This window comes from Pseudophryne corroboree, chromosome 11, assembly GCF_028390025.1.
Source record: "Pseudophryne corroboree isolate aPseCor3 chromosome 11, aPseCor3.hap2, whole genome shotgun sequence".
In the NCBI taxonomy this organism is placed as follows: domain Eukaryota; kingdom Metazoa; phylum Chordata; class Amphibia; order Anura; family Myobatrachidae; genus Pseudophryne; species Pseudophryne corroboree.
Genome location: NC_086454.1, coordinates 96711188 through 96736319, shown reverse-complemented (window position 1 = coordinate 96736319; position 25132 = coordinate 96711188). Strand labels below are relative to the sequence as shown.

Sequence of the window (25132 nt, the reverse complement as noted above, 5' to 3'; positions counted from 1 at the left end):
ACCAGATAGTCCTAAAGCTTTCTTTAGATGTGCCCAGTCTCCTGCGGAGCCGCTATTCCCCATGGTCCTTACGGAGTCCCCAGCATCCACTTAGGACGTTAGAGAAATAAAAGCTACATGATAGCCGCTAGTAAAGTGTCACGGCCTAATTCAGCGCTGATCTACGATCCAGTAATCTGACATGCAGGGTGTGTGTGTGGGGGGGGGGGGGGACGCTCAGCACAGTCCAAGTCCACCCCATGTGCCGGAACCAGTCCCCACCACCCACGGCGGCGATGCTTTCACATGTTTAGGGTATCCCTTTGCCTACGTAGCATAGCTAAGGCAGATGGCTACCGGGTGGCAGTGGCGGCATGTGACGTCAGGCAGCCACCGCGGCCTGCCCCGCAAGCGGTCGAGACAAGCCTGCCTGGTCTGGACCACGCCCCCCCAATGCTGCCGCGACACCCCCTCCCACCTTTTGCCTGTCAATCAGAGTCGTTCACAGACGTGAGATGCCGTCGCATCTCACAGTGTGCGCACACGCAGTGCGGCTTCTGCGCATGTGCACACTTTACAAGGCATCAGCATGCGAATCCTGCCGCAGTAGCGTTCCATGCTGAATTAGGCGCACAAACTGTAAAACACAAGTAACTTGTCAATCGGGATGTGAATCCAATATTTTCCATTTATGTTGCTGTTGTCCCCTAGATTGCTCAAAAAAAAATTTTTATTTCATAATACGTACATAGGTGTTGATGCAGTGGCAGGCTTTCCTTGGGTTCGGCGGAGACTTCTGGCAAGGTCTCCAGGTGCCCCTCTGGAATAGTCTCACATAGCTCCCCCCCTCTGGTTTCTCTTACATGTCCCGATGCCTGGTTGTGATATGTGCGGAGTAAAATAGCCATGTGCTACAGTATCTCTCTAATTCTGGGTACAAACTGGGACATTTATCGGCCATTCGACTGGACGTCCGATATATTGCGAGCGGGTCGGCGGTGTGTACCAGCGATATGTCTGAAAATGACATCGTTCACAGACATATTGCGTCGACTCTGCAGCACAGCCGATGGCCGATATATCTGCAGCTATATTGGTGCATTTAGCTGTGTGTAACAGCAGACCACCGGTACACTGGCTGCTGACGTCACAGATGAGTGGGCAAATCGAAATGCTCATCCAGCTGTGATGTGAGGACCAATGTATCAAGCGGCCGATTGGTAAGTGTATATGCTTATCTGAATCAGCCGCTCTGTGCTACCTCAGGTCTGCCGATATGTTGTTAATGTGTGTCCCAGCTTAATACCACAGTATACAGGCCACGGTATTCCTAAGGTACCCTCACCTGCGGGCGCCAGCCCATGATTATGCTACTCCCTTGGAGTCTTAAAAGATTGAAAGGTAGGCAAGTATGTATATATATATATATATATATATATATATATAGATATTAGATATATATATCTATATATATATATATACACACATATACTGTATTACAGCATTGTCATATGGCTCCAGTGTATGGCCTGTGCAGCAGATTTCCTTTAGATCAGGATTAGCAGCAGCAGCTAAGTGCCATTAGCCTGGTAAGTACAGAGCATACTTGCCTACCTGACCCTCTCCATGAGGGAGAAAATGCTCTGTTCCTGGACTCTCCTGGTTAATTGATAAGAATGGTGTTTCACCACAGGTGATGGCAATCATACATTACCAGGAAAGTCCAGGTACAGAGCATTTTCTCCCTCATGGAGAGGGTCAGGTAGGCAAGTATGGTACAGAGAGATTTATTATTACAGCAAAACCTGGGTGCGTCATGACGTTGGAGGAGTGTGTGCGTCACAGCGTAGGCGGGCGGGGCCAGGGCTCTGCGCGTCCCCGTGAGCTGGTGCTCGGGCACGCGAAGTGAGGTTGCTGTCAGCTGTGTGTGTGCCTGCTGCCAGGCCTGCCCTCTGCACGGATTGCGGCACAGGGGGCTGACCGGTACCCACGGAGGAGCTCAGGAGCCCGCCCCGGCCAGCAGGTGAGTGTGCCCTCCTGCAGCCCTCCTGTCATTGCTGTGCTGTGGGTTCCCCCTGTGTGACCGGCCGGGGTCTTCAGTCTCGGTGCATTATTAACTGCTCCTCTCCCACAGCTGCCATGTACTGTACCGCTGCTGCCTCCCTATGTGTATTGTCCATGTCACTGCATGCCATGCTTATCTGTCACTGCACCACATTCCTCTTACCTGTTCCCATTACATCTGTCACTGCACCCCATTCCTCTTACCTGTCCCCATTACATCTGTCACTGCACCCCATTCCTCTTACTTGTCCCCATTACATCTGTCACTGCACCCCATTCCTCTTACCTGTCCCCATTACATCTGTCACTGCACCCCATTCCTCTTACCTGTCCCCATTACATCTGTCACTGCACCCCACCCATACATCTGTCACTGCACCCCATTCCCCTTACCTGTCCCCATTACATCTGTCACTGCACTCCATTCCTCTTACCTGTCCCCATTACATCTGTCACTGCACCCCATTCCCCTTACCTGTCCCCATTACATCTGTCACTGCACCCCATTCCCCTTACCTGTCCCCATTACATCTGTCACTGCACCCCACCCAAACATCTGTCACTGCACTCCATTCCTCTTACCTGTCCCCATTACATCTGTCACTGCACCCCATTCCCCTTACCTGTCCCCATTGCATCTGTCACTGCACCCCATTCCCCTTACCTGTCCCCATTGCATCTGTCACTGCACCCCATTCCTCTTACCTGTCCCCATTACATCTGTCACTGCACCCCATTCCTCTTACCTGTCCCCATTACATCTGTCACTGCACCCCATTCCCCTTACCTGTCCCCATTACATCTGACACTGCACCCCATTCCCCTTACCTGTCCCCATTACATCTGTCACTGCACCCCATTCCCCTTACCTGTCCCCATACATCTGTCACTGCACCCCATTCCCCTTACTTCTCCCCATTACATCTGTCACTGCACCCCATTCCCCTTACCTGTCCCCATTACATCTGTCACTGCACCCCATTCCCCTTACCTGTCCCCATTACATCTGTCACTGCACCCCATTCCTCTTACTTGTCCCCATTACATCTGTCACTGCACCCCATTATCAGCAGTCACTCCCCATATTGCCCACTATTATCAGCCGTCACTCCCTATACGGCCCCCGTTATCAGCTGTCACTCTCCATACTGCCCCCCGTTATCAGCTGTCACTCTCCATACTGCCCCCCGTTATCAGCTGTCACTCTCCATACTACCTTTACCTTGTCAGCCGTCACTCTTCTACTGCCCCCTTGTTATCACCTGTCACTTCCCATTCTGCCCCCCCCCCTCCCCCTATTGTTACCTGTCACTCCCCATACTGCCACTCATTGTCACCTGTCACTCGCCTTATTGTCCCTACTGTAGTTGTCACTTGTTATTCCTCTAGCTGTCTCCTGTCGGGCACCTATTACACTGTTCTTCTTGTTGTCACTCTTTTTTTAATGCACCTGTCAGTCTGTGACCTTTCAGTCACCTTGTTTATTGCACCTGTCGGTCAGCCCCCTTGCAGTCACTGTTGCTGTTGTTACCTGGTCTTATTGCACCTGTCAGTCCGCAACCTTTCAGTCAGTATTGTTATTGTCACTGTGTCTTAGAAACTAATAATTCCCAAATAAATAGTTCTTTGTCTAACATCTACTGCCAGCGTTTACCCCTTCTCTCTCCCCTTGCACTGCACAATGTTTCACAGTTACCACTGGTTTCTCTACCACTACATCCACCAAATACCTGACAGTGTGCCTGGGTTACCTCGCCTATCCTCTGGTAGCTCCCTTCTATTTACTAGTTCATTAAATATTTCCTCTGTAAAGCAAACATTCTTATCACTAAACCAGCTACTTGTGTCAACAGTCTCAGCTGTCTCTTTAATCTGTAAATTCCCCACTCACTCCTATTTTCTTCTTCATTATTCATTTCCTCTTAATTGCTTTAAATTCCTTTCAATGTGTACCTACTTACTTTCATCTGTCTTTACTTCCTGCCCCCCTGAAAATACCGTGTGACCAATACTCCCTCCTCAAATCTCCTGTCAGTATTACCCCCCCCCCCCCCCCCCCCCGTTGAAATTCTCCTGTCATTATAATTTTCCCCTGATAATCTACTGTCATTATTACGAACAGCCCTTACAATCTCCTGTCATTATTAGCATCCCCCGTGAAAATCCCAAAGGAGACTGTATTATCGTTCCTCCTGATAATTTCCTGTCATTAGTACCATCCCCCTGAAAATCCCGTCATTATTATTACCCCCCTAAAAATCTGCCATTATTACCATTCCTCCCTTACAATCTCCTGTCATTATTACCTTCCCCTGTGAAAATCCCGTCATTACCACCCCCTGAAAATTTCCTATCATTATTACCACCCTATTGATAATCCCTTGTCATTATTACCATCCCCCTGATAATCTCCTGTCATTATTACCATCCCCCTGATAATCTCCTGTCATTATTACCATCCCCCTGATAATCCCTTGTCATTATTACCATCCCCCTGATAATCCCTTGTCATTATTACCATCCCCCTGATAATCCCTTGTCATTATTACCATCCCCCTGATAATCCCTTGTCATTATTACCATCCCCCTGATAATCCCGTGTCATTATTACCATCCCCCTGATAATCCCTTGTCATTATTACCATCCCCCTGATAATCCCTTGTCATTATTACCATCCCCCTGATAATCCCTTGTCATTATTACCATCCCCCTGATAATCCCTTGTCATTATTACCATCCCCCTGATAATCCCTTGTCATTATTACCATCCCCCTGATAATCCCTTGTCATTATTACCATCCCCCTGATAATCCCCTGTCATTATTACAATCCCCCTGATAATCCCTTGTCATTATTACCATCCCCCTGATAATCCCTTGTCATTATTACCATCCCCCTGATAATCCCTTGTCATTATTACCATCCCCCTGAAAATCTCCTGTCATTATTACCATCCCCCTGATAATTTCCCATCATTATTGTTACCACCCCCCTGATAATATCCTGTAATTATCACCCCCCCCCCCCCCCGAAATTCTCCTGTCATTATCATCATACCCCTGAAAATCTCTTGTCATTGTTGACACCCCCCATCCTGAAAATCTCCCGTGTCTTTTGCCACCACCCCCCCTGAAAATGTTTGGTCATTATTACCGTCCCCCCTGAAAATATTCTGTCATTATTATCATTCCTCCTGATAATATCTTGTCATGTGTACCATCCCCCAAAAAATCCCTTCATCATTATTACCATCCACCCTGAAAATATCTTGTCATTATTATCGTTCCTCCTGATAATTTAATGTCCATATGACCATGTCCCTGAAAATCTCCTGTCATTATTACCATCCCTCCCTAAAAATCCCTTTCGGTATTATTACCATCCCCCCTGAAAACCCTGTTGTTATTGTTATCCCCCCTGAAAATATCCTGTCATCATTACAATTCCTCCCTGATAATATCCTGTAATTATTACGACCCCCCCTTACAATCCCCTGTAATTATTACCATCCCCCGTGAAAATCCCCGGTCATTATGACCATTCCTCTGAAAATCCCGTCATTATGAGCATCCTCCTGAAAATCTCCCCTCATTATTACCATCCCCCTGAAAATCTCCTATCATTATTATCATCCCCCCTGAAAAGCCCCTGTTATTATTGTTACTCCCCTGGAAGACCCCGTCATTATTACCAATCTCCCCCCGAAAAGCCCTGTCACTATTACCCACCCCTCTGAAAACCCCCCATCATGTTACCACGGGAGACAACTACTTAAAATAATTGGGGGTGCTGTACATTCTCCATGTGACTGACAATTACTATGCAATGGTGTGACTGGGGGCATCTCAAAAAGTCAGGTATCTATAGCACCCGCAAAGCTAGCTCTTATTACTATCTTCATCCCTCCTTACACCCCCCCTTCCCCATCACTACTGTCACTATTGCCATTCCCCTTCTATACAGCCAATGTGAAACCTACTAGGCTTGTGTTCCCACTCTCCCATTGTCACTAACAGCTCTGTCATCTCAATACTGTCCGATTTTCTCCTGCCGGAATCCTCTCCTACCCTGCTGCCCCTTCTTTCTGTAGGAGTCCTCTTACCACATTAACATCAGTGACACCGACACTGCTGGATCATTGTCTGTCATCTTCTTGCCTAACTGACCCCAAATCCATACTGACTATGCAGACTGTCACTGATACATAGTTTACTGTCCTGTCCCCTGATGGCTTCGCTCACCCTTCCCCCAAATCTGTGGTGGTGTGAGTAATATTGTAACTGTGTTAGTAGTATTTGGCATTCGCTACCAGCTGAGAGCTCTTTTAGCCTTCTCCTTTCCCATAACCTTTTAATGTGTTTGAAACGTTGTATTTTTATTTTTGAATTTAAATAATAGGATTTTAATTACCTACCGGTAAATTATTTTCTCGTAGTCCTGTCGAGGAGACTGGAGTTCCATTTAGTACTATGGGGAAGTACCAAAGCTCCCAAACTGGGTGGCAGAGTGCTGAGGTTCCTGCAGAACTGATTGACCAAACTTAAGGTCCTCAGAGGCCAAGGTATCGAACTTGTAAAACTTTGCAAACGTGTTCGAACCTGACCAAGTATCTGCTCGGCAGAGCTGTTAAAGCCGAGACACCCCCGGCAGCCGCCCAAGAAGAACCCACTGACCTAGTCGAGTGGGCCTGAACAGATGTCGGAACCGGCAAGCCTGCCATGGAATAAGCATGCTGGATAGTGAGCCTGATCCAGCGTGCAATGGACTGCTTTGAAGCAGGACACTGAATTTTATTGAAATCCTAGAGAACGAACAGCGAGTCAGATTTCCTGTGACGAGCTGTCCTCTTTACGTACACCTTCAAAGCCCTCACAACGTCCAAAGACTTTGGAGTAGCCGAGGTGTCCGTAACAGCCGTAACCACAATAGTTGGTTGATGTGAAACGCGGACACCACCTTAGGAAGGAATTGCTGATGAGCTCTGAGTTTAGCTCTGTCCTCATGGAAAATGAAGTAGGGGCTCTTGTGAGACAACGCCCCTAGATCCGACACACGTCTCACTGAAGCGAAGGCCAACAGCGTGACTGTCTTCCACGTAAGATACATAACAACCTCTACCTCCTGTAACGGTTCAAACCGGTCCGGTTGGAGGAACTGAAGCACCAAATTGAGATCCCAAGGTGCCATAGGAGGCACAAAGGGAGGTTGGATGTGCAGAACTCCTTTCAAGAACGTCTGTACCTCAGGAAAAGAAGCCAATTATTTCTGAAAGAAAATGGACAAAGCCGAAATCTGGACTTTTATTGAGCCCAGACGTAGGCCCACATCCACACCCGACTGCAGAAAAAGTAGGAAACATCCCGGATGAACTTCTACCGCAGAATATTTTCTGTTCTCACACCAAGAGATGTATTTCTTCCAAATACGGTGGTAATGTTTAGATGTTACCCCCTTCCTGGCTTGAATCATAGTTGGGATTACTTTGTCAGGGATGCCTCTCCCGGCAAGATCAGCCGTTCAACTTCCATGCTGTCAAACGTAGCCGTGGTAAGTCTTGATAGACGAACGGGGCCTGTTGCAGAAGATCCTTGCGAATAAGCAGAGGCCACGGATCTTTGAGAAGCATCTCCAGGAGGTCCGCGTACCAGGCCCTTCTTGATCAGTCCGGAGCATTGAGAATTGCTTGAACCTTTTTTCCCTTTTTTTATTCTTTTCAGAATTCTTGGGATCAGAGGAAGTGAAGGAAACACGTACACCATCTGGTAGACCCATGGAGTCGTCAGAGCGTCCACTGCCACTGCCTGTCGGTCTCTTGACCTGGAACAATACTGCTTAAGCTTCTTGTTGAGACGAGAGGTCATCATGTCGATCTGTGGATATCCCCATCGACTTGTCAAGCACCTGAACACCTCCTGGTGAAGGCCCCACTTCCCCGGGTGCAGGTCGTGTCTGCTGAGGAAGTCTGCTTCCCAGTTGTCTACTCCCGGAAAGAAGACCACCGACAACGCCGCAGCATGTTTTTCTGCCCAGAGGAGAATTCTTGACACCTCTGACATTGCCGCTCTGCTTTTCGTTCTGCCCTGTCGGTTTATGTACGTTACTGCCGTCACATTGTCCAACTGGACCTGAATGGCCTGATCTTGAAGAAGATATGAGGCCTGAGTTCCAGAATGTTGATTGGAAGGACGACTTCCTGACTTGACCATCTTCCTTGAAACTGCACCCCCTGGTTGACTGCTCCCCAACCTCTGAGGCTTGCGTCCGTGGTTAGCAGAATCCAATTTCTGATCCCGAACCATCGGCCCTCGATCAGGTGAGAAGTCTGTAGCCACCACAGAAGGGAGATCCTGGCCTTTGGTGACAGACGCATCCTCTGGTGCATGTGAAGATGTGATCCGGACCATTTGTCCAACAGATCGAGCTGGAAGGATCTTGCATGAAACCTTCCGTACTGAAGAGCCTCGTAAGAGGCCACCATGTTTTCCAGAAGGCGAATGCATAGGTGCACCGATATCCGGGTTGGTTTCAAGACATCCCGAACCATCGACTGGATTACCAATGCCTTTTCCAACAGAAGAAAAACTTTCTGCGACTGTGTCCAGAATCATTCCCAGAAATGGGAGCCTCTGAGTTGGCTCTAAGTGAGATTTCGTAAAATTCAGAATCCAGCCGTGATCCATGAGTAGTTGGGTTGTGAGGCCAATGCTGTTCAACAACCTCTCCCTGGACGGAGCTTTTATCAGAAGATCGTCCAGGAACGGAATTATGTTCACTCCCTGCTTGTGAAGGAGAAACATCATCTCTGCCATCACTTTGGTGAACACCCTCGGTGCCGTGGAGAGACCAAAAGGTAGGGCCTGGAAATGGTAGTGACAGTCCTGCAGTGCAAACCGTAGATAAGCCTGGTGAGGCGGCCAGATCGGAATGTGAAGGTATGCATCCTTAATATCCAGAGACACTAGGGGCAGGATTCAATTCTTTTCACCCCTTTCCACATTCGTTCTGTTTCTGCCCTCAGGGGCGTGGTATCATTATTTCATCTCGCTACTCCCGAAGTAGGGAGGCACCCAACCCTTTACACAGCTAAACTTGATCACTATGGGCGCAATATGGTCGATAACGGAGATCATTTTAGAAAAGAAATTGGGCGTAATATATCGTTTGAATCCCACCCTAGGAATTCCCCCTCCTCAAAACCTGAGATCACCGCTCTCAGAGACTCCATCTTGAACTTGAACACTCGTTAGTACGGGTTCAGTTATTTTAGATTCAGAATCGGCCTTACCGAACCGTCCGGTTTCGGCACTACAAACAAGTTTGAATAATACCCCTTGTTTTGGAGATGATGTGGAACTGGAACAATGACCTGCGTTTGTACCAGTTTTCAAATGGAATCCTGTAAGGTTATACTTGCCTCCTGTGAAACTGGTAAGCCTGATTTGAAGAATCTGTGAGGTGGGAGTTCCTGAAACTCCAGTCTGTACCCCTGGGAAATAAGATCTATGACCAAGGGATCCTAGTATGATGTTGACCAGATGTGACTGAAATTTTTTAGTCGGGCTCCCACCTGCCAGTCTTCTAGGCATCGCTGTCCACCGTCATGCTGAAGGTTTTGCGGTCTGTTCCTGAGAACCGGCAGTTGCTGGTTTGCGTGGTTTACCTCTAGCGCCTCTGGTGGCTGTAGTGGATCCTCTGGCTTTTCCCTTAAACTCGGCAGTCCGAAAGGACTGTACAGTAGGTCCTGAGTAGGTCTTCCTAGTTGGGTAAGCTGCAGAAGGAAGATATGTAGATTTACCATCAGTAGCTTTGTAGATCCATTTGTCTAGTTCGTCTCCAAATAAGGCCTGTCATGTGAAGGGTAGGCCTTCCACGCCTTTCCTGAAGTCCGCGTCCACAGTCCACTGGCGTAACCATAAGCCCCTGCGTGCTGACACTGCCATAGCTGTGGTGCGTGTATTAAGCAAACCCACTTCTTCTATGGCTTCCACCATAAAGTTCGCAGAGTCCTGTATATGTTGCAGGAGTAAAACAATCTCCCCCATGGATAAGGAATCCAACCCCTCAATTAGGTTACCTGACCATCTAGCAATGGTTAGTATTCCATGCACATGTTATAGTGGGTCTCCGGGCCACCCCAGCAGCCATGTACAATGATTTGAGTGTAGTCTCAATCTTGTGATCAGCCGTGTCTTTCAGGGAGGCTGCACCAGGGACAAGCAACACAATTTTCCGCGACAGCCTGGATACTGATGCATCCGCTATCGGTAGATTTTCCCATTTTTTCCTATCCTCTGTAGAAAAAGGAAAAGATGAGATTAACCTATTAGGGATCTGAAATTTCTTATCAGGATTAACCCACGATTCTTCAAACAGGGTATTCAACTTCTTTGACACAGGAAAAGTGACTGAGGAATCTTATTTTAATGTAAAAAAGAAATCCTCACACTCCTCTGCCACTTTATCAGGAGTTTGCAGAATGTCTCTGATAGCTTCTATAAGAGCCTCTATTCCCTGTGACAGAGCAGCGGTCCCCCCTTCCCCTTCTGAATCCACCTCTCCCTCCTCCATGTCTGACCCCTCAACGTCAGTCAGACTGCAGGATATGGTCCATAGTTCACTTTTGTGGACAAATGGCAAGGTACTGAGACGCTTGTTTGGGGACGGAGTCTCTGTTCATAATCTCATCAACAGACTGTCTTAAGTATTGTGTCTCTTTCTCATTGCGGGACAATTTATTAGATATATTGAAAATCATTCCTTTGAGGGAATCCAGCCAAGCTGTCTCTGCCCCGCTAGCCTGAGAAGGTGCACTACACTGAGTACATAGTAGTGAGCTCCCTGGGGAAGAGGAACACTCTGCCGTACATGAAACACACTCTTTGCCTGACATATTGTAAATGTGACAACACACACACACACACACACACACACACACACACACACACACACACACACACACACACACACCTTAAAAGCACAATTAACCCACAAAGAACCCTTCCAGGGAGACACAGAGGTATTTGGAGCCAGCACACCGCACCCTTAATGCTAATGCCAAGCTTAGCCGGGTCGCAGACTAAGGGGTATGTTCAATTGCAGTCGAAAGCTGCCATCTGTCGAAAAGACGGCAGCTTTTGACTTTTTTAGGTCGGAATGGGTTCTGACCTATTCAGTATATTTGACAAGTCAAGGAATTCGACTTGTCGAACAGCACGTGGATCGGCGGAATAGCTGCCGATCCACGTACTTGTGTTGAAAATGGGGCCAAAACCGACAGGGTTTGGCCCCCTTTTCGACCATCTCACTTCGACTTTGAAAAAAGTCGAAGTGAGATGCGGGAGCAGTGATGGGGAGAGCCGCGGGCAGCCAAACGGGGAGAGCAGGAGGATGTCACAGCCACCACTCACAACAGCAGCCGTCCACCCGAGCCGGGTGGACGCTACCGTGAGCGGTGGCTGTGATGCGGGGCCATGGAGAGGAGAGACGAGGGGGGGGGGAGACGGGGAGAGCAACGCTATAGCAGCGGCTGTATAGCTGCTGCTGTAGCGCGGCTCTCCCCCGTCTAAGCTCCTGCATCTCAATTCGCCTTTTTTTAAAGTCGAATTGATAATGCATTGAATAGCCCAGGTCTGATCCATTCCGACAAATGAATGTCGGAATGGATCCAACTTCAATTGAATATACCCCTAAGTATCCAGATTGGTGACTTAGTACACTAATAATCGCTCCCCCCCCCTGCTATGACCCCCTGGTACCGATGAGGTAATCAAGTCAAACCGGAGGAGCTGCGCGTCCCTGTTAGTCAGCACCTGTGTCCACTGCAGAGGGAAAATGGCGCTGGGGAGCTGCTGGATTCTCTCATAGTGAAGCCCCGCCCCTTCAATGGCACGCAGTCTTCACGCTTTTTTTTTAATACTGGCTGAGGTAGTTTGTGCTTAATATGGAGACAGAACAGTTTTAAGGCTTTGTTTGCCAGTGTGGGTACTGTGTGCAGTGTACTGAGATGCAGTTGTGTACTGAGTCTGGAGACGCAATCCGCCCCGGTGAGAAGCCGTGCGTCTCCGTACCCTCATGCCGCCATAATGGCCGGCGACCTGCTAACCGGATCGCCGGCTTAGTACTCACCACTCTTTCTTCTGGCTCTGTTAGGGGTGGCGGCGTGCTGCGGGAATGTACGCTCGCTGTGGTGGAGCTTGCGAATAGTTCCCTTGGGAGCTAGTGTCCTGTCAGCTGGGAACGGGACCATTAACCCTTCAAGAGGTTGGACCGTCCCCCCCCCCCCCCCCCCTAAGTCCCACGAAGCAGGCAGGCTGACGCCATCCAGACCTGCCTGAAAATAACAAACAGAAAAATAAATTCAGAAAACTCTTCAGGAGCTTCCATAAGCGTGACCGGCTCCTCCGGGCACATTTTCTAAACTGAGTCTGGTAGGAGGGGCATAGAGGGAGGAGCCAGCGCATACTATCCAATTCTTAAAGTGCCCATGGCTCCTAGTGGACCCTTGTATACCCATGGTACTAAATGGAACCCCAGTATCCTCTAGGACGTAAGATAAATTTCAAATAGTATGTTGCATAAAATCCTTTGAATTACACCTTTCTAGTGAACTGGCACCCTCACACTACGTGTGTCACCTGTGGATAGAGAAATTGCAGAGCCAACGCTCATCCTCCTAGGCCAGTGATGGCTAACCTTGACACTCCAGCTGTTGTTGAACTACACATCCCAGCATGCCCTGCATCAGTTTTAGCATGGCCAAATAGCAAAACTGTAGCAGGGCATGCTGGGATGTGTAGTTCAACAACAGCTGGAGTGTCAAGGTTAGCCATCACTGTCCTTGGCCCAAATGTATTAAGCCTTAACAAGAGATAAAGTGGAGACGCATACGGAGTGATAAATGACCAGCCAATCAGCTTCCTGACTGCCATGTCACGGGCTTTGGGGCAGATGTATTAACCTGGAGACGGCATAAGGAAGTGATAAACCAGTGATAAGTGCAAGGTGATAAACACGCCAGACAATCAGCTCTGATATGTAAATTGACAGTTAGGAGCTGATTGGCTGGTGTGTTTATCACCTTGCACTTATCACTTCTGAAAAATGACAGGAGCTGGTTGGCTGGTCATTTATCACTCCTTTAGCGTCTCAACTTTGTCTCTTGTTAAGGCGTAATGCATTTAGGGGGAGATGTACTAAGCAGTAAAAAGAGTGGAGAAGTGATCCAGTGGAGGAGTTGCCGATGGCAACCAATCAGCATTGAAGTAACATTTATAATTTGCATACTATAAAATTATACAGAGCAGCTAATTGGTTGCCATGGGCAACTTCTCCACTCTTTTCATTGCTTAGTACATGTCCCCATTAGGCCTTAGTTTACTATACACTACATGTCACCGAGGCACAAATGCCTCATTCCCCTGCTGTCGAGCTTTCTTAGGGTCTTATTGATGATTGCACGCAAATGCCTGCAATATTATAGGCTATGGTATTGCTAGTTATCGCAAAGTCCTCAGCAACTGCATTCGCAGCATCGATGCAATAACAAGGAACATCGACTCCTCAGTCTGTGGTCACGCAGACTCTCCGCACAGTAGCGATTCTGGCGCCATGTCTCTCTGCGTACATGATCGCAGCTGGAGGCAGAGACACGCCCTGCAAAACGGCCATGACACCTGCGTTTCTTGCCACTACTCCCCGTCACCTCCCCCAAACGGTCACTTTCTGTCAGTCGCGATGCATTTTAATTCTCACTGCAAGCAGCAACGCAGAGGTATCTTGGTGCATGTGCAGTGCGATCGCAGTCTGCCAATAATCGCTCAGTTGCATGAACATCGGCATTGCGTATAAACATGAGTTAATGCATTGATAGCCTGCGTTATCATGGATGCTAGCTTAGCCCACAACAGTGTGTGCAGGTGATATAGGTGGTAACGTGTACAAGAACAGTGTCTGACGGTAAACACGTCGATGACTTGTACGCAGCACTACTGCAAAACCCGTGAACAAACACAGGATTGCTTTCTGTTTGTAAATGGAGGGGTGTATGTAAAAAGAGGAGGAGATGGACAGCTTGCTGTTCTAAAACCAGTAGTATTGTCATCCCAGGAGTAAGAAGAACAAGGCTTGACACAAATGAATAGTTGGCTGTGCGTACGAGCATAACACAGATAGCTGCGCATGCAATCAGGAAGACCGATCTGTGTACATAAGGTATGAGTGGCTTTGTTTATGTTCTATTTTTATATTATTGCTGGGTTTGTCATGAGTGCTCTTGCTGCAGAGACACAGCAGCTCATATAAGCAGGGATATAGAGAAACGTGACCGGAAAGTCGAGGGTAGAATAATAGCATGAATTGGATAGATAAAACGTGTGAAATGAAGGAGATGTCAACATTCTAGAGGCGACCGTTCAATAGGACCCAGTGTGCTTAGCAAGAAGCAATCAGTCCACCAGAGGAGATGGCTCTGTTTCAGCAGAACAACGGATACTGTGTCAGGCAGGGCTCATTTTGCCGGAGGAGAGGATTGATGGCTGTGGTAGAGGTGAGAAGCAAGGATAGATTGATGTGCTCCGGGAGAGGTGTCTGGCTGCTCAGTGTGACATGCAGGAAGTGAGGCCAGTAACAAAGGATAGAATTGGATGAGGATGGAGATGTGTAAGAAGCATGGCGGGGACGTGATTAATAGGTTATACTGGAGAGATTGATCTAGGTATAGAAACATGGCCGTTTTTTATAACCAGGGATTACAGTATGGGGTTCTCTGAGTGTCCACAGCAATGAAAGTGCCTCATTTTAGCAGGAAAACAGGACCCAATTTAGACCTGAGCGCAGGAGCAAATTTATCAGCGAATGGGCAAAACCATGTGCACTGCAGGTGGGGCCAGATGTAGCATGTGCAGAGAGAGTTAGATTTGGGTGGGTTATATTGTTTCTGTGCAGGGTAAATACTGGCTGCTTTATTTTACACTCCAGTTTAGATTTCAGTTTGAAAACATCCCACCCAAATCTAACTCTTTCTGCATGTGTTACATCTATCCCCCCCCTACAGTGCACATGCTTTTTCCCATTAGCTAACAAATTTGCTGCTACAGTCAGGTCTGAATTAGGCCCACAGAGTGATGGATATGCTTTATCAGGGAAATGGAGACTGGGAATGATAGCTGTTTTGTGGGGGAGCGGGGGTAGAGTTCACTCTGGGTTGGCCAGTTGTCCCTAAAGGCAGGTGGAGTAGTCTGCAGTGTAACCAGGAATGTAAGTAAATGTGGCTTTGCGGAGGAAGGAAAACAGCACTGTCCAAAATGATTGTGGTTTGTTGTGTGATATTTATTAATTATTTATTACCAGTTATTTATATAGCGCACACATATTCCGCAGTGCTTTACAGAGAATATTTGCCCATTCACATCGGGGTTAATTTGTGTTGGGATCCAATTGACCTACCTGTATATTTTTGGATTGTGGGAGGAAACCGGAGTACCCGGAGGAAACCCACGCAAGTACGGGGAGAATACACAAACTCTGCACAGGTATATACGCAAAATGTCGTTATCAATTTAACTTGGGCCAGAGGACCAGGGAGCGGTTGGATTATGCAGAAAGCTATGGCTGTGGTACAAATTTTGCACCAGAATAGATTACAACATTGTATCCTGTCTACGAGTCAGTAGAGGGAAGTACAGAGGAAAGAATGGGCTCCGTATCCACTGCAAGAAACGTTTTGCGAAATGAGTGTGACGCCCGCTCAGAATGCTGATGTCTGTTTCCTTCCCCAGGTTAATGCCGGTGTCATCCAGTTGGTCAGAAAGTGTCCAGTGAGCGAAGGAGGGATCTGTGAGATGATTTAGTACGGTGGTACCATGGGGCAGAGGAAGAAGCCATGTCCCAGGCTGTTGGATTATTTGGTGATCATAGGTGCAAGGTAAGCTCTCATAGTAGGTGCAGCTCCTGGACAGACCCTCCATAATCATGGGGGAAAAAAATAACAGGAAATGGATATAGTAGAAGGAAATGAAGAGCGGTGATAATCTTGTTACATGCTCATACAGCCAAGGAATTATAGATTATACACAATTATCTTTCATTTCCATATGAGCCGTCGCTAGGAATTAATATTTATTCTGTTCCTCAGCGCATCAAAGGATTTTTGTCATACTGGAAGTAGCCACTGTTGCAGGCCTTCTTCCGCCTGTTAAATATTTTAGCTGCCTGCTGACACTCATTGTCTGGCAACAATTCCATAATGCCGCGGGCTTCCCTCATGCTATCAGATCATTGTTAGAAAGTGCACACATGTCACCAGCAGACAGTGTGGGTGGCCACTGTGTGATAATGCTGCATATTCACCTGGAAGCAATCTCACCCCATGAGGCAGTCACCACACTCATAAATATTGTTATGGCATATAACATCGCCGCCACCTCTGTGTGTTGGTGACAGGTGTCCCATACTAAGGGCAGTATTCAATTAATTACCATGGCTAATATACCTGCCCTGTGCTGTCCAATTCACTTGAGGCAGACAAAACCAAATCCAGGATAGGCAGGCTTTTTTTCCCCCGATTGCGACCTCGAAGCCACAGACTGTAGGTCTTCCACTTTTTGTGGATCCTATGTGTTTCGCACAAAAAAATTAAAACTATTTGGACGGAAAAAACGGGGACTAATTGACTAGCCCGAAAAAAATAAAATAAATCTACAATAAAACAAAATCACGAAAACCCCAGTTTTTCGTGTGTGTGTGTGTGTGTGTGTGTGTGTGTGGGGGGGGGGGGGTATAATTGAATACCCCCTAAGTGTGATGTCAACATTAATTTTTTTTAAAGATCTTTTTATTACAGCATCACGTCGCAAGCATCCAATTTATAATTTCAGATTTGAACAATAACAAATGAAAAACAATAAACAATTTTATGTCTACAAATGCTCCTAGTGGCATAGGTAATTGTTGACTTAAGTATACCCCGTTTACATGCCCTAAAGACATATTCGATAACCAGTCGATGTTATATCGTGTTTTAAACCATAATCAATAAATCCCTACTGCCAGGGATAGGTGTCAAAAAGAGTTGCAGTGTCCTAAGAGGTGTGGTTATTAAGTATTAAGGTGGGAAGCCCGACCAATTCCAGAATCTGCATTTAAAAGTCTACTGGAAGATTAGTCAATTAGCTGTCAACATTATATATATATATATATATATATGTATATATATATATATATATATATATATATATATATATATATATATATATATATATATATATATATATATATATATACATATACATTTTTTTTTATTTTTTTAGAAAGGGCATTTTGGTGATTAATTCCCTTTAAATAAGATGTTTACATATATTGCATTTGTGTAGTCTAGAATTTAATGTGGTGTGGAAACTAGAACATCCGTGCCAGGTACATCTAAAATACCGTACATATCAGTGTTCTAGGTATCTGAGAATTTAATCTATCTCTCATGTGACTTTACGTTGTTTGTTTCATTTATTCCTCGCACTCTCAAGCAACTTCTACCTGTGAGCCTTCTGTGCACATTTTCTTTTTGTCCTGCAGGCAGCCAAGCAGTGACAGTGTCGCCCAGACGCCGGAGTTGCTCCGCCGTTACCCGCTCGAGGACCATCCAGAATTTCCCCTACCTCCTGATGTGGTATTCTTCTGTCAGCCGGAGGGATGTCTGAGCGTAAGGCAGAAACGGATGAGCTTGCGCGATGACACCTCATTTGTCTTCACACTTACTGATAAGGACAGCGGCATCATCCGCTACGGGATCTGCGTAAACTTCTACCGCTCTTTTCAAAAACGGATTTTGAAAGACAAAAGCCGTAAACTGTACAAGCCAGCCTCCGAGAATGGCTCTGAGGGCTCTGACGGAGGCCACGCTTTACAGGCTCCAAGCGCAGACTCCACCCCGGATATCAATCATTCCCCTCGTGGGAAACGTCTGCCTAAAGGAACGCAACGGTCTCGTAACAGCTCTCTCACCTCTCTTTGTATCATCAGTCACTATCCCTTCTTCTCCACCTTCCGGGAATGTCTGTATACTCTTAAAAGGCTCGTGGACTGCTGTAGTGATAGGCTGGTCAGCAAGAAGGCCGGAGTATCCAAGGGTGTCCAAAGGTAAGTGATCCAGTTTTTAAAACATTCAGGCCTAGATTTATCAAGCCTTGGAGAGTGATAAATTGCACGGTGTCTATGCACCAACCAATCAGCTCCTAACTGTCATTTTTCAAACACAGTCTGTAACATGGCAGCTGGGAGCTGATTGGCTGGTACTTTATCACCGTGTAAATTTTCACTCTCCAAAGCTTGATAAATCTGAGCCTTAATGGCAAATAATTTAGTACTTAAAGATTGACCAATCGTTGTCCTAGCTATATTTGTTTTTCATGTGTTTGATAAGAGCTCTGCTGCAGGCTTCACATTACTATAAATACAGACCTGCATTGCAGTGACTGTCACATGAATTGTCTTGTTTCATCGACTATGAATCTGTTTTTGCACAACAGACGTTCTCTTCTAAGCACGTGTCATAAACCTTTGGCGTATGGGGTTTTGCAGACGTGCATTGGGCGTTCGTATGAGCATGTGGCTAGCAGTAGTAAGAATCAAGGCTATATATTATTTCCATGTTCATGGTTATACGCCTGATAAATATTACAGTATCCCCGCAGGTTGTGCTGTAGTAATGATCACAGGTCCCTTGTGAGATCACACTCTGTAAGTGCTGTGCCACTGAGGTCTACGGAGATTTCATAGCTGCCAGGCAAGATAGTACGTTACAGGTTGAAAAGCTCGGGTGTATAGTTTTGGGTTACACATTGCTCCAAATGAGAGGGAGAGGGCTATACTCTCAGGTGCTCCTAAATTGCACCATTTCCGGATTAGAATTTGCTAGTCTGTGTGTCTCGGTGCTATATATTTTAGTGTTTGTGTGTTTTGAAATAACAAAATAGCATTTTCTACTGAAATTTTATGTCATTGGGAACTTGTAGACCTAAACCCCCCCGAGCAGGGATGGGAAATCCCAGGATCCCCAGGTACAGTAGCTACTGCACTCTGTCATCACTAGTCCTGCTCACCACTTTGAAACCACTGCAGGAGTTAGGGGGGAGCGAAAGGAGCCTTGCTTAGCTGAGCACACACATCCACTGGCGATAACTCAGTGGCTTATCCACTTGTGGATGAAGGTGGGCAACTGGGTGGTAACGGGACGTTTGCAAGTAGGTAGAGTTTAGCGAGGGCGTGTAGATGGAATTATGGAATATGCAGAGTTTTGCATAGACGAAAATACATCTGTTTTCAGACTGCTCTCTTGCACCACGGATAAGCCTGGTGCAAGTGTGCACTGGTAGTGATGACTTGTATGAAACCAAACATATAGATATAGGTTCTGTAGGGATCCGGATAGGATCCTGACGGTCGGGATCTCAGCAGTCAAAATACTGACGCCGGATTTCCAACACCACTCAGAATGCCGGTACCAGGATTTTGACATTGATCACTATCCCAGTGCTGGAATCCTGACCGAGGATATCACAGGCCACCGGAGAGGTAAGCCGCGCACGGGGCGGGGTGTAATTTTTTAGGGTTAGGCAGCGTGGGGAGGTTTAGGGTCAGGCTGCTGGGAGGGGTAAGGTTGGAAAGGAAGGGAATAGGGTCAGACTGCGTGAAAGATGGGTTAGGGATCAGGGTTAGCTTTAGTAATTATTCAGTGTCTGTATTTTCAACACCGGGATGCCGCTGTCTGTATTTTGACAGTCTGCCTACCGACTGTCCGGGTTCCGATACCAACCTGACTGTACAGCGCGGCCGCATATAGCCATGCTCTTCTTTTCTGCAATGCAGCTTGTTACATCACGGCTTGCTGCATGGTGTCCCAGGTTGTGACTATTCACAGCCGGTGATCACTTAATTCTTTTAGGAATTAATGGAGCAATTACCGGCGGAGAATAGTCGCAGCCTGGGGACGCCATGCAGCAAGCCGTGATGTAACATGCTGCATCGCAGCAAAGATGAGCATTGTCACATCTGTATGCCTATTAATCTGTGCAGGAAGTACAGGCGCAGGTACGGCCAGCTTTCGCTGCACTCCGCATTAGCCCCTTTGTGTTTATGTGCAGGCTGTGTGGGTGTTGCGTTTGGTGAGATGACACTGCATGGTACCTAACGCCTGACCCTCATTATAAGAGTGCAGCCTATCCATTCACTAGAAACTCACTAGATCACAGTGACGTGAGGGACTTGTATGTGAGTATTAGGGGATTTTGCCACTATGACTGTCAAATCTGACAGATCAATATCACATAAAATTCCAACAGATGGTTAATCTAGGGCAGACCACTAGAACTCCAACTCTTCTGTGGGGATTAGCTGTGACTTCCGCAGGAGGAAGTGGGCTCAGCTGTCCGTTTTGTAAAGGTGGAAGACCTGAAACGAACATTCAGTTGTTCTGAACATGTAGATAGATAGATTATCTATCTATCTGTCTGTCTGTCTGTCTGTCTGTCTGTCTGTCTGTCTATCTGTCTATCTACACTGCTCAAAAAAATAAAGGGAACACTAAAATAACACATCCTAGATCTGAATGAATAAAATATTCTTATTAAATACTTGGTTCTTTACATAGTTGAATGTGCCGACAACAAAATCACACAAAAATGATCAATGGAAATCAAATTTAGTAACCCATGGTGGTCTGGATTTGGAGTCACCCTCAAAATTAAAGTGGAAAAACACACTACAGGCTGATCCAACTTTGATGTAATGTCCTTAAAAAAAGTCAAAATGAGGCTTTTTAGTGTGTGTGGCCTCCACGTGCCTGTATGACCTCCCTACAATGCCTGGTCATGCTCCTGATGAGGTGGCGGATGGTCTCCTGAGGGATCTCCTCCCAGACCAGGACTAAAGCATCCGCCAACTCCTGGACAGTCTGTGGTGCAATGGATGGAGCGAGACATGATGTCCCAGATGTGCTCAATTGGATTCAGGTCTGGGGAACGGGCGGGCCAGTCCATAGCATCAATGCCTTCATCTTGCAGGAACTGCTGACACACTCCAGCCACATGAGGTCTAGCATTGTCTTGCATTAGGAGGAACCCAGGGCCAACCGCACCAGCATATGGTCTCACAAGGGGTCTGAGGATCTCATCTTGGTACCTAATGGCAGCCAGGCTACCTCTGGCGAGCACATGGAGAGCTGTGCGGCCCCCCAAAGAAATGCCACCCCATACCATTACTGACCCACAGCCAGACCGGTCATGCTGGAGGATGTTGCAGGCAGCAGAACATTCTCCTTGGCGTCTCCAGACTCTGTCACGTCTGTCACATGTGCTCAGTGAGAACCTGCTTTCATCTGTGAAGAGCACAGGGCGCCAGTGGCGAATTTGCCAATCTTGGTGTTCTCTGGCAAATGCCAAATGTCCTGCACGGTGTTGGGCTGTAAGCACAACCCCCACCTGTGGACGTCGGGCCCTTATACCACCCTCATGGAATCTGTTTCTGATCGTTTGAGTAGACACATGCACATTTGTGGCTTGCTGGAGGTCATTTTGCAGGGCTCTGGCAGTGTTCCTCCTTGCACAAAGGCGGAGGTAGTGGTCCTGCTGCTGGGTTGTTGCCCTCCTACGGCCTCCTCCACGTCTCCTGATGTACTGGCCTGTCTCCTGGTAGCGCCTCCATGCTCTGGACACTACGCTGACATACACAGCAAACCTTCTTGCCACAGCTCGCATTGATGTGCCATCCTGCATAAGCTGCACTACCTGAGCCACTTGTGTGGGTTGTAGGAAGGTTATACAGGCACGTGGAGGCCACACACACTAAAAAGCCTCATTTTGACTTGTTTTAAGGACATTACATCAAAGTTGAATCAGCCTGTAGTGTGTTTTTCCACTTTAATTTTGAGGGTGACTCCAAATCCAGACCTCCATGGGTTAATAAATTTGATTTCCATTGATAATTTTTGTGTGATTTTGTTGTCAGCACAGTCAACTATGTAAAGAACAAAGTATTTAATAAGAATATTTCATTCATTCAGATCTAGGATGTGTTATTGTAGTGTTCCCTTTATTTTTTTGAGCAGTGTATCTATCTATCTATCTATCTATCTATCTATCTATCTATCTATCTATCTATCTATCTATCTATCTATCTATCTATCTATCTATCTATCTATCTATCTATCTATCACAGAAGCTCTACTCTCACAGTATATCTGAAAAACACTCCAAACTGTTTCTCTATCTATACTTTATAAACAGGGAATGTTAGTTACAATTGTTGCAGCATTTGTTAAGCTGACCAACTGCACCACAGTCTTCCCTATCTGGTCAGTCCTACTCTTATAGACACTGCTGTTGCTATCACATCAGTATTAAACATAACACATGCTTCCTGGTTTGAAGCTTGTCTGCTAAAAAACACCTAGGAAAGCAGCTGATGACCACAGAGGGGAGGCAATCACGTTACCGGCTGTCAGGATTCTGGCTGTAAGGATACCGACTCTGGAATCCCGACACCCAGTGAAATGCCGGCGGTCGGAATCCCGACCGCCGCCTGGATCCCCCACTTAGGTGGTGGTCCACGCCACCACCCAGGGGGGAATAGATTAGTGTGTCTCCTGACCGCCGAAATCCCAACAGCCGGGATATCCTACTGATTCCCCACAGAGATGAACTACAGCAATTACCCTTCTCTTCAGGTCCCTTGTATGTTTTGTGTGTATTGTGGGAAACACGGCAGTACTGAGGGCCTATTTGTGTAGAGTTTGTATGTTCTGCCCATGTTGGCTCCAGTTTCCTCCCTCAGTCCAAAACATACTGATATTGGATTCCTACAAAATTGAAAGTAGTATGCGTGGTGAGGAATTTTGTGTGTAAACTCCAATGGGACTGATATGAATAATACATTGTTTTTGTACAGCACTGTGTACAATAAACAATAATGGCTGAGGCGGACAGTTTGCGGAATAAAGTCTTTAACATTTGGGTGAAAGATTCCCCATATAGTAGGGCTGGTAGTGCATTTTCGTAGGTTAAAGTTAAAGGACAAGGTAACCTTTAATATTTTTATTTTACTGTAAGAAGTATAAATGATCACCGCTCTGTACTGTTCTACATTTATTAATGAATGGTTGACTCCACTTTCCAACATTATGTCCTGTAGAAATATCCCACGGATCTGAGACTATGACCCTGGGTATTCAACTGCTTGCGTTTTCACATGGTTTTAAATCCTTTTTCGACCCTGCCTTTTCACTTTTTTTATTTAGTAGAATCGGCATGGGCGAAAACGCCAAAACACGTGAATCGCCAGCAGATGCATTGATCCACGTGGTTTTCGCCAGTGCCGAATTTTTCGCACAGTCGAAAAATCGGCACGGGCATTGAATAGGTTGAATGTAAATTCAACCTAAAAACGGGTGTAAAGTGCCGTTTTTTTCTACTGGCCGAAATAACGGCACTGATTGAATACCCCCCTATAAGCAAAGTGGGGCTGATATCAAACTGTGCTCATCAGTTTCTGGCTGCACCTTCGATCTGTAAACAGTGAGCCCACCAACTACACATAACGGGGGGAGTCATTACGTGACATGAACTAATATTCAGCCTGTCAGTGCATGGGGTTCCTAACCATGGTCAGTCCAGGTTTTAAGGACCTCCATATTTGAGCACAGCTGACATAATTAATACCTCAGTTATTTTGATTGGACTATTTGTGCTCAAGTATGCGTATCACCAATACCCCTTTTCCACCTGTAGCACGGGTCGCAGCCAGGAGCCTGACACGGCTGCGACCCGTGCTACAGCCCCCCTTTCCCACAGCGCTTACCAACCCGGCATATTGCCGGGTTGGTGACGCTGCTAGTGACGCGGCAGGGGCGGTGCTGGGAGATCACATGATCTCCCAGCGCCGCCCTTCCATACACTGTGAACGGGAGCCATGTCGCATCGACACGGCTTCCGTTCACACTACACAGCTTACCGAGTTGAACACGTGTTCAACCCGGCAAGCTACCCGGGTTGGATTCCCGGATCACTTGAACCGGTAATTTGCATGGGGGGGGGGGGGGGGCCCGTTTCCACTAGGAAAAACCAGTGGTAAATGCGCGCCCCCGCGCATTTACCCGTGTTTTTAAAGCTAGTGGAAAAGGGTATAAATCTGAGCACTGAGGTTGGGAAGCACTATACTACTGTACTGCTTCTAAAGCTACAGTAGGTACATGCTATACAATTATCTGTCCAAACTTGCTGGTTGGAATGGAAATCTGGTAACATATGTAAGCAAATGACAAATAGACCATTCACTCCCAAACACTGGAAAATGGACAAAAACAGACGTTCAGACGAATTGGTAAAATCCCTTTGATTTAACCAATTTATCTGAACAACCATTTTTGTTAATTTCTCTAACGTCCTAGTGGATGCTGGGAACTCCGTAAGGACCATGGGGAATAGCGGGCTCCGAAGGAGGCTGGGCACTCTAGAAAGATCTTAGACTACCTGGTGTGCACTGGCTCCTCCCACTATGACCCTCCTCCAAGCCTCAGTTAGATTTCGTGCCCGGCCGAGGTTGGATGCACACTAGGGGCTCTCCTGAGCTCTTAGAAAGTTATAGTCTTAGAATTTGTTATTTTCAGTGAGACCTGCTGGCAACAGGCTCACTGCAGCGAGGGACTAAGGGGAGAAGAAGCGAACTCGCCTGCTTGCAGCCGGATTGGGCTTCTTAGGCTACTGGACACCATTAGCTCCAGAGGGATCGACCGCAGGCCCAGCCTTGATGTTCGGTCCCGGAGCCGCGCCGCCGTCCCCCTTACAGAGCCAGAAGCAAGAAGATGGTCCGGAAAATCGGCGGCATGAAGACATCCTGTCTTCACCAAGGTAGCGCACAGCACTGCAGCTGTGCGCCATTGCTCCTCATACACACTTCACACTCCGGTCACTGAGGGTGCAGGGCGCTGGGGGGGGGCGCCCTGAGTCAGCAATAAAAACACCTTGGCTGGCTAAAATACCTCAATATATAGCCCCTGGGGCTATATATGAGGTAAATACCCCTGCCAGAATCCCATAAAAAGCG

The 25132-nt window shown here is 47.0% G+C and overlaps 1 protein-coding gene across 44 annotated transcripts in view; it reads left to right on the top strand.

The window, feature by feature from the left end:
- Positions 1–1779: 1779 nt before the first annotated feature.
- MADD (MAP kinase activating death domain) overlaps positions 1780–25132 on the top strand; it is a 200198-nt gene continuing 176845 nt past the window's right edge. For 28 of the 44 annotated variants that reach the window (XM_063944635.1, XM_063944633.1, XM_063944626.1 and 25 more), the window contains exons 1-3: positions 1781–2002; positions 15820–15965; positions 17612–18175. In XM_063944635.1, coding sequence (XP_063800705.1) covers positions 15904–15965; positions 17612–18175 — 626 coding nt within the window. In that variant the 5' untranslated portion in view covers positions 1781–2002; positions 15820–15903. Of the gene's footprint in view, positions 2003–14161; positions 14255–14381; positions 14589–15819; positions 15966–17611; positions 18176–25132 lie in introns of those variants that run through there. The other 16 variants (XM_063944616.1, XM_063944607.1, XM_063944599.1 and 13 more) reach the window with 4 other exon arrangements.